The following is a 9840-nucleotide window of genomic DNA, read 5'->3' as shown; positions in this document are numbered from 1 at the left end:
GATCAAACCAGTCAATTCTAAAGGAAATCAATCCTGAATATTCATTGGAAGGACTGATGCTGAAGCTGAAACTCCAATACTTTGGCCACCTGATGTGGAGAGCCCACTCATCAGAAAAGACCCTGATGTTGGGAAAGATTGAAGGCACAAGGAGAAGGGGGCAACAGAGGATGAGACAGTTATATGGCATCACTGACTCAATGGACATGAATTTGAGCAAACTCCGGGAGTTAGTAGAGGACAGAGGAACCTGGCGTGCTGCAGTCCATGAGTCAGAAAGAGATGGACACGACTTAGAGACTGAACAACAACAAAACCTTCTCCTCAGGAGCAGGCGACAAGTCTTTAAGCTTCTTGACCTCCTACCCACCCAGCAGTGGCTGGTACATAGCACAACGTGTGTAACTGTGCGTTAGGTTAATGAGTTAGGAACTATTTCGGCTGTGAAGCAACAATGCGCATCTTTCCTTGCTTCAGGTCTCTCACGGAGGGTGTTCTAGTGACATTTCCCATTTTTGAAACCTCTATGGTTTGATGACATCCTAGACACAAACAAGTATAACATCGAGCATTTCCTTTCAGAAAGAAATGGCCTTAGGCTATTCTTCTGATACAAACGTCAGTAAATTACAGTTATGATTTTCCCTAGTCTCCAGCCTCCGGGACGCCTGTCTGTGAGAGGCGCTCAGGCACGCCCATGCTAGTAGCCATCTTGGCAATCATTGTCATCCTGATCTCCGATGGGTTTGTTGTGGTAAGCATCGACTGTTAATTTTCTGCTTTCTACCTCAGTGTTTTTGGCTAGGGCCTCTTCCTCGCTGCTTGACACGCTCTCGGTCGAGTTGCTGTCTTCTTTCGATCTGCTGCTGTCCTGGGAATCGCTGCCATCGTCCTCCTCAGACGGGCTCTCCTGGCTCCGGCTCTGGGTCTGGGCGCCCTCCTGGCTGGAACTGTTCTGCTCTTCAGTGGACTCTGGGCTCTCCTCCGAGGACCTGAGGCTCTCGTCGGATTCGCTGTCAGCCTGTTCCTCTGTGGATGTGCTCTCTGAATCGGAGGGCTTATCCAACACGTCCTCCTCACTGGACTCACTATCTGCCTGATGTTCTCTGGAGTGGCTGGTGGCGTTGTCGGGGTTGTCACCCCTGGACTCATGGAGCGCCTCTTCCTGAGATTCGCTACTGTTTTCTTGAGAAGGCAGGTCGACCTCTTGACTAGACTCACTGCTGGGGTCTTGGACATCCTGACTGTCTTCCGGGGACCGGTTCTCCTCACTCTCTTGTCGAGACTCACGCTTGCCGTGTTCCCTGGATTGGCCGAGGCCGGCTTCTTTGGAGTCAGGGTTTTCGGTGGAGTCACTCATGACTTCGGTCGTGCGGCTATCGTCAAGCTCCCCCCTGCCATCTTCCTCAGGAAGGCGAGACTTCCTGAAGAACTTCCTGCGGGGATACGCGGCTGCTGGGCTCTCATGGGAATCCTGGGTGCTTGCCTGCTCCTCATCGTCCCCTTTCGATTCTCTTGACTCGAGGCCGGCACCGCTTATTCGGGAGTGGCCCCTGTCGCTCCTGTAGGCGCCCGGGTCATCGCCCTGCATCCCTTCATCGTCGAACTCAGAGCCATCCCCGTGGCTGCTGTCCCCCTCACTGCCGCCTCCCACCCGGTGCTCCTCACTCTCGCTGTCTGGAGTGGAGTCACCGCCCTCGGGCCTGCTGTTCCCCTCATCCTCACGGTCCAGGTCCCTGCTCTCGCTGGTGGTGTCGTGGGCCCCCTCATCCCCTTGTGGGGCGCTGTCTTCCCTGGATCCTGTGGTGTCAGCCGAGTCTTCATCGCTTCCAAGCCTGGAGTCCCCTCCTGATCGTCTCTCTTCGGGTCCTGGGCCACCGTCATCATCCCCAAAGGTGTCATCTCCGCTCTCGTCTTCATCATCATCTTTATTATTGCCTTCACTTCCTCCCCTCCGAGAGAGGCCGCCAGCTGGTCTATGAACGTGTTGCTGATCATCAGGGCCCAGGACCTCCTCGGATTCTGTGCTGTCACTGGGGTCTTCATTTGCCTGGAGTTAACAGACATGGTCAGTACCCCCAGGAGCTGCTCTAGAGGGTGGTACCTAATGCCCATCTAGGCTCTTTTTGTTTTCTTCTTCCTGTATCCCTCATCTAAGCTATGTTCAGTTGTATGACTCAGTAATGTCTCAAACAGGGGTTAAAAAGGAAGGAGGGGAAGTTGAAAAGTCAAGTCACCCCATTTTCCATAGGCACCATTCACTCAGTGCTGCACAAATCTTTTCAAAATGTTCTCTAGAAATCACATTTATGAAACTCAAATCATATTGTAAGTATGAGACCTTAAGGGATACTTTCATAAATTTTTTGTAAATTAAAGAATTGATTTATAATACTCCTCAAATTATTTGGTTTAAAACAGTGAAAGTGAATGTATTAGTTGCTCAGTCGTGTCTGACTCTTTGCAATCCCATGGACTGTAACCCACCAGGTTCCTCTGTCCATGGGATTCTCCAGGCAAGAATTCTGGAGTGGATTGCCATTCCCTTCTCCAGAGTATCTTCCAGACCCAGGAATCAAACCCAGGTCTCCTGCACTGCAGGCAGATTGTTTACCATCTGAACCACTAGGGAAGATATAATACTCATCAAATTATTTGGTTTGAAATGGAGGTTTTTTTAAAAAAAAAAATACTGGGTGATTTTGAAATGACTCAGATTTTTTTTTCAAATCAACTCTGGGGCTGGGGATGGACATGTATTAGAGGAGGTGAATGAAACCTTTGGCTGAAATGAAAGTATAATATCACAGTTAGGTATAGATCTCACCAAAACCATATTTATACTGGTTTGCACAGGCAGAGAGTTGCCTATAGAAGGCTCAGCTGAAGGAGTACAACTGGGGTGATATCTGAGTTCTAAGTGTAGCTCAGAGGGATGATCCCCAGAAATAAAACAATTGGATGCTCTACTCAGATAAGGAAGGTCCGTGAGCCTTCATTCATCATGCACTGGAAAAATCTACTCTCTCTCTCTCTACTGCTGCTGTTTAATCACTAAGTTGTGTCTGACTCTTTGTGACTCCATCAACTGTAGCCTGCCAGGCTACATGGGATTTCCCAGGCAAGAATACTGTTGCCATTTCCTTCTCCAGTGGATCCTCCTGACCCAGGGATGAAATCCACATCTCCTGCATTGGCAGGCAGATTCTTTACCACTGAGCCACCTGGGAAGCCCAAGCAACTTGCCCATTTTGTTTTTTTTTTTTTCTTTTCCCACCTGACCCTACTCATCAGTGTCTGAGTTCTGATCAGGAGGGAATACAGGATGATGACACTCTTCCCATCACTAGAATTTGCACGAATCTGCTGGAACTGAGCACCCATGTAGCTTTCCTTACCTCAATAGTCTCATATTGCACCCCCTCCCCCCAAACTGTTGCTCTCATCTAAGAGCTCAGAGAACATGGAGATTATAAATCACAGGGTCCCCCCAAAAAGAGCATTTCCCCAATTCTATGCTTATAAATGTATACAATGTTAGTCTGATGAATCTTTAGTCAATATCCTAGGAGAAACCCAGCTTCTAGGATAGCTGGAGCACAAGGAATTGAGTTTTGTTAAAACGACAGGACAGTTAAGAAAGCTATAACTAAATGTCTTAGAAAAATGAAAAGAAGAAAGAGGGGGAGGAGAAAAGGGGGAACACGGGGGAAAGCATAGGAAAGTGGAAGGGAAGAAAAGAGATGCTAGCAAGTTTTTTATTACAGGGATATAAGCTAAGGGCTTCCCTCATATCTCTGTTGGTAAAGAATCCACCTGTAATGCAGGAGATCCCAGTTCAATTCCTGGGTCAGGAAGATCCATTGGAGAAGGGATAGGCTACCCACTCCAGTATTCTTGGGTTTCCCTTATGGTTCAGCTGGTAAAGAATCTGCCTGCAATGCAGGAGACCTGGATTCGATTGCTGTCTTGGGAAGATCCCCTGGAAAAGGGAACGACTACCCGCTCTAATATTCTGGCCTGGAGAATTCCATGGGCTGTACAGTCCATGGAGTCGCAAAGAGTTGGACACGACTGAGCGACTTTCACTTTCAAGCTAAGTCAGCTTTTCTATCTCCCAGGGACACAGATGAGAAACATTTTTTTTTTTTTAAGTCATAACTGAAGCAACTGTCCTCTTAAAGTTTCCTCAGGGTGAGAGCTAGTCTCTCCTCTAGCAGTCTAGCAGGATTCTAGGCACAGAGGCAGTCTTCAGGCCCCGAAGGTATCTCACATGAACCAGAATGTTTTTCTCTGCCTGGTCTGAACTGCTCCAACTGTAAAAGCAATTTCTGAGATTTATGAGCAAGCTGTTGTCTAACAGAGTTTGTGTCTGTGTGTGTGAGTATGTTCTCTTTAGCTAGAGGAACATTTAGGGCCACAGTGTCTATCATCTGGCCCCAGTGATAAATATGGAATGAAGAGCATGTCTACCTCTGAATTCTCCCACTCTTTTTTCCTTCCTATTTTATAGGACTTTTTAGACAGCATAACCAAAGTTTAGAACATCTTATATTTAGAACAGTCACCAGGTAATTTAATCTAACATCATTTCCTTCAACTCCTAAGTAGCCTGGAAAGTTAAGAAAGGTCTGTTTAATTACCTGTTCCTCTGAGCTAAGTTTACTTTCTTCTGATGACTCACTGCTCTCCTAAAAAGAAAAAAAAAATGTTGTTGTTTATTTTTCATGTTAGTAATGCCTGAGGAAAGGAAAGAAAACATGGTGCGCATCAATCACTTGTGGTTTGGATTTATGACTTTCCAAATAGCCTGAGATGATGAGAAGAGTGTCAAAGTGATTTTATGAGATGTTTATGACAAAAAATAAATTAGAGTGTTGGGGAGATTGGGAGGGTCATGTACACACTGCTATATTCAAAATGGATAACCAACAAAGACCTACTGTATAGCACATGAAACTCTACTCAATGTTGTATGCCAGTCTGGATAGAAGAGGGGGCTGGGTTGGGGGAGAATGGATACATATATATATGTATGGCTGAGACCCTTTGCTGTTCACCTGAAACTACACCAACATTGTTAATCAGCTATACCCAATGCAAAATAAAAAGTTTAAAGTTTGAATAAATAAATGAGATAGTTACCAAAGGTGGTGTTGGTGTCTGAGCCAAATGACTCTGTAACAAAGGAAGGAAAACAAGTTACTCCTTCACAGGTAGATCATACCATTGCAAACATTCATAATAATTTTAGGCTTTTTTAGCTTATTGATAGATATTTTATATTTACATGCGTATTAATGATGTTTTATAATGAAAGGGCTAAAAAAATGAATGAATGTGAGAAGACCAATGGCATAAAAAGGTCTTGTATATAGAATAACTTAGAAGATTTTCATATTTCCCATAGTTAGAGAAAAATAAATTTTCTTTGAAAAAAAATACACAACCCAGAAAAAATATAAGATAGAAAAAATAGCATTGAACTCATAAACCCAGATTTAAAGTGTCAATTCGCTCCTTGGCTTGTGTTTAGCCCTGAAAACTGTCTTGAGGGTAGTACTGAAATTCATGCGTTTCAGAAAACACTTAGGTCTTCAGTTCAGTTCAGTTCAGTAGCTCAGTCCTGTCCGACTCTTTTTGACCCCATGAATCGCAGCACGCCAGGCCTCCCTGTCCATCACCAACTCCCGGGGTTTACTCAGACTCACGTCCATCGAGTCGGTGATGCCATCCAGCCATCTCATCCTCTGTCGTCCCCTTCTCCTCCTGCCCCGAATCCCTCCCAGCATCAGAGTCTTTTCCAAGGAGTCAACTCTTCGCATGAGGTGGCCAAAGTACTGGAGTTTCAGCTTTAGCATCACTCCTTCCAAAGAAATCCCAGGGCTGATCTCCTTCAGAATGGACTGGTTGGATCTCCTTGCAGTCCAAGGGACTCTCAAGAGTCTTCTCCAACACCACAGTTCAAATGCATCAATTCTTTGGTGCTCAGCCTTCTTCACAGTCCAACTCTCCCATCCATACATGACCACAGGAAAAACCATATCTCTATGACTCGACAATTCACTTCACCTCTGTGATGTCCATTTCTTATTCCTAAATTTAGAATATTAGCAACCACTTTGCTTATTGCCCATGGTTGCTGTGAGGAGGAATTTGGCTAATGTTTATGAAAGCCTCTTGAGAACCATTCAGTATGATAAAACCTGAAGAAATGATCCATTTTGAGAACATTCAAAAGGATTATAAACATCCTTTATAAAATTGAGTAGTGGACAAAACTGAATAGAAAAAAGCCACCTGTCTTGAGTCATGTAAGATCACCCAAATTGCAAAATGCTGCATTTGAAAATTAATCAGTCATAGTTCTGATTTATTTTACTTTCTTTAATCTTATAGGAGCTCTAAGAATGCCTGCACCATCTCTGGTGCCCTCTCCCCACCTACTCTCCCCCTCCCCCTTGAGCAGGACAAAAGTCCCTAATCCCATGTGGCCCAAAGCGGCTGAGTGATGGGTGTGCAGATCCAAGGTGCCAAGGAGAGCAGAAAGAAGCTGCTGGAAGCGCATCTCCAGCAAGCCTCTCGGCAGTCCTGGGCTGGGGATCTCTCCTAGACAGAAAAGCCATGGTCGCTCTAAGTCTCTGTCCTGTGGCACTGCTGCAGGCACCATGGCAGACTCTACTCCAGTCCCTTAAAGGGTAGAAGGGAGCCAGACGTTGCTATTTTTCTCATGCTAAGGCTAGGCCTGAGACTACCGCATGCTTGTGGTACTCTGGCTAAACGGAAGGATCCACAGCAGCTGCTTTTAAACTAACCAGCCCAAGGACAGCCCTGGTGAAAGTTCATGTAAGAAATTTTGCAGTGCCTATTCCAGCCTCAAGCAGGGGCAGGACCCTGTCTCAGGCCTTTGACATTACCTGGCCAGCACTAATAGCATTGTTCCCCATGCTCTGTCACTCAGTCATGTCCAACTCTCTGTGAGTCAGACCATAGCCAGACTGTAGCCTGGACTGTATGGACTATAGTAGCCTGCCAGGCTCCTCTGCCCATGGGGATTCTCCAGTATTCTCAAGAATACTGGGAGCGGGTTGCCACACCCACCTCCAGGGGATCTTCCTAGTCCAGGGATTGAACCCAGGTCTCCAGCATTGCCTGCAGATTCTTTACTGTCTGAGTCAGCAGGAAAGCCCTAGCATTATGCCTTACCTGTGTCAAACCTGGCAGGCTATATAGTCCATGGGGTCTCAAAGAGTCAGACACAACTTAGTAACTAAACAACTAGCTGTAGTATATGTAAAAGCCAGCAGGAAATAGGTAATGAAAAACATTCTGATTTAGGTTAAAATTTTAACCCTCACATGTACAATCAGTCCTTCATATGCATGAGTTTCACATCCACACATTCAACCAGCCTCAGATCAAAAATAGTAGGGAAAAAAAGAAAGGTGGGAAGGAAGGAAGGTAGGGAAGAAAGAAAGAAAAAAAAGAGAAACTTCCAGAAAGTTCCCAAAGGCAAAATGTAACTTGCTGCGCTCCAGCAACTATTTGCATGGCATCTTATTAGGTATTATAGGCAATCTAAAGATGATTTAAAGTATACATGAAGATGTGCACAGGTTATATGAAAATACTATGCAATTTTATATAAACATTGAGCGTCCATGGATCTTGGTATCCACAGAGGTCTCAGAACTAAACCCCTTATGGATACGGAGTGACAATATAGCTCCAGTCTTGAAAAGCTGCTGACTTCCTAGACCTGGTTCCTTTCCAAGAAGGGTATAACACTCAGTAAAAATACAGATTCTGGGGCCAGACGTGAACACTAATTAACCATATTACCTAGATAGACTGGGTTATTTTCTGTGTCTCAGAGTTCTCATTTGTAAAATAAGAATAAAATACAATACCTAATTCACTGGGGATACTGTGAAGATTCAAAAAGTTAACACAAGCAAAACAAAGAACTGTGTCTGGCAATGGCTCTTGAGTTACTAAGCATTAAGAACTGTTGAATTATCTGTTGTTCCAAAGACTCTAGTGTTCTCTCATTCTTCTTTCTTTTCAGGACTTGACCTCCTAACCTCTTGTCTACCAGACATCTGATAAAACAGATCTCTAGTCCTAATTTTTCAAGGACAGATTTGGTTCATTGTCAACCATCCCCTTGCACTACCACACAGACCAATTATGAAAATAAAGCTAAAGGAAAAAAATGCTTCCTCACCAAATTACATTATTAAGTTGAAGTCAAAGCATTATATGAACTACATTTTCTTATAAGAAATAGAAATCATAGCCCTTACCCTCTATATCTCAGGTTACTAATGTGTTCATTAAAATCATTAGTAGTTTCAACATTTGCAGTGAAGCCAATTTGGTTATACTAATAACATACTAAAATAAAAATATTTCCAAAAATCTTATTTCTACTCACCTTCCATTCTTCAGAGCTCTTGGATTCAGTATTTTGATACCTGGCTACCTAGAAAATTTGGTACACATGGTCAGTCTCCAGAAATTTCCAAGGTACCAGGTGTTAATATATCTCATAGTTAGAAGGAGTAGTCGTCAAATTTTAGCATGAATACGAATCACCTAGAGGCCTTGCTGAAACACAAATTGCCATGCCCCATCCTCAGAGAGTCTGGTTCTGTAGGTCTGAGTTAGGACCTGAGAATTTACGTTTCTAACAAGGTCCTAGTTGATCCTGATGCAGCTGGTCTGGGGATAACATTTTGAAAACCATGGTTTATAAGGAAGAAAATGAGCATCTCGCTATATGAATGCCATCTGAGCAGAATAAGGAATAAGTTGGAATAAGTTGGAATAAGCAGAATAAGGGATAAGTTCTTTAAAAAAAGGATATTTTAAAGAAAGGATCTTCCTAGGAATTTACTATTGCCATCTGACTGGAACATGCACAACCACTTTAGCTTATAGTAAATGACACGTGCAGTTTTAGATACAAAGTTTTCTTTTTCATACATCCCTCTCCTGATACTTACTGGCAGAGCACAGGAAAGTCCCCACAGGAACATAAGCAGGATGGTGGTCTTCATAGCCGTGGGTGTCACCCCTACCTGTGATGAAAGACAGAAGATGATTTTCTTCACACCAAAGAAATATAACAGCTTCAACTTTTAACACTTTCAGTGGACATTTAGATGAGTTTTTTTTTTAACCTGATGAATGGATAAATAAAATGCACTATATCCATACAATGGAATATTATTCAGCAATAAAAAGGAATGAAGTATTGATGCATGCTTCAAAGTAGAGGAATGTTGCAAACATTATATTGGGTGAAAGAAGCCAGGCACCAAAGATCATATACTGTATGATTCCATTCATAGGAAAGGTCCATTGAAGGCAAATCTATAGAGACAGAAAGTAAGTGTTTGCCCAGGGCTAGAGCAACTAAGCACAACACAGCACAGAGGAGATCAGGGCTTCCCTCCTGGGTCAGCAGGTAAAGAACCTTCCTGGAATGCAGGAGACAAAGGAGATGTGAGTTCAGTCTCTGGGTGTGGAAGATCCCCTGGAGAAGGAACATGACAGCCCACTTCAGTATTCTTGCCTGAAAATCCCAGGGACAGAGGAGCCTGGCCAGCTACAGTCCAAAGAGTCGCAAAGAGTCGGACATGACTGAGTAACTGGGCAAAGAGAAGATGAGGGGTTGGAGTGACAGCTAATGGGTGAATTTTGGACATAATGAAATGTTCTAAAATTGATTTTGGTGAAGGTGTTAAACTCTGTGAGTATACAAAAAAATTAATGGTATATATACTTCAACGGATGAAGTATATGTGTGGATTATTAGGTTTATTAGCGATTTTT

The 9840-nt window shown here is 43.8% G+C and overlaps 1 protein-coding gene across 3 annotated transcripts; it reads right to left on the bottom strand.

The window, feature by feature from the left end:
- Positions 1-700: 700 nt before the first annotated feature.
- Positions 701-9062, bottom strand: DMP1 (dentin matrix acidic phosphoprotein 1). 3 transcript variants are annotated; one of them, XM_068975629.1, is made up of 5 exons: positions 9005-9062; positions 8438-8481; positions 5146-5178; positions 4644-4691; positions 701-2050 (listed from the first exon to the last, which is right to left on the bottom strand). In XM_068975629.1, the coding sequence occupies exons 1-5, from the start codon at positions 9060-9062 to the stop codon at positions 701-703; spliced, it is 1533 nt and encodes a 510-aa protein (XP_068831730.1). The 3 variants fall into 3 exon arrangements, with proteins under 3 accessions (XP_068831730.1, XP_068831729.1, XP_068831731.1); XM_068975628.1 differs by having other exon boundaries at positions 8438-8485; positions 9009-9062; XM_068975630.1 differs by lacking the exon at positions 4644-4691.
- Between the last annotated feature and the right edge of the window lie 778 nt (positions 9063-9840).

Source organism: Capricornis sumatraensis, chromosome 7, assembly GCF_032405125.1.
Source record: "Capricornis sumatraensis isolate serow.1 chromosome 7, serow.2, whole genome shotgun sequence".
NCBI classification, from domain to species: Eukaryota; Metazoa; Chordata; class Mammalia; order Artiodactyla; family Bovidae; genus Capricornis; species Capricornis sumatraensis.
Note: the sequence above shows the minus strand (reverse complement) of the source record. Positions and strands in the feature narration are given on the sequence as shown.

Bases quoted from the DNA above. Each gene is read 5' to 3' on its own strand.
- DMP1 (XM_068975629.1), bottom strand. From the start codon at position 9,062: ATGAAGACCACCATCCTGCTTATGTTCCTGTGGGGACTTTCCTGTGCT. The intron at 8,482-9,004 runs GTATCAGGAGAG...TTTTCTAGGTAG, and splicing joins TTCCTGTGCTCTGCCAGTAA to CCAGGTATCAAAATACTGAA. The intron at 2,051-4,643 runs GTAATTAAACAG...TGTTAACTCCAG, and splicing joins AACTTAGCTCAGAGGAACAG to GCAAATGAAGACCCCAGTGA.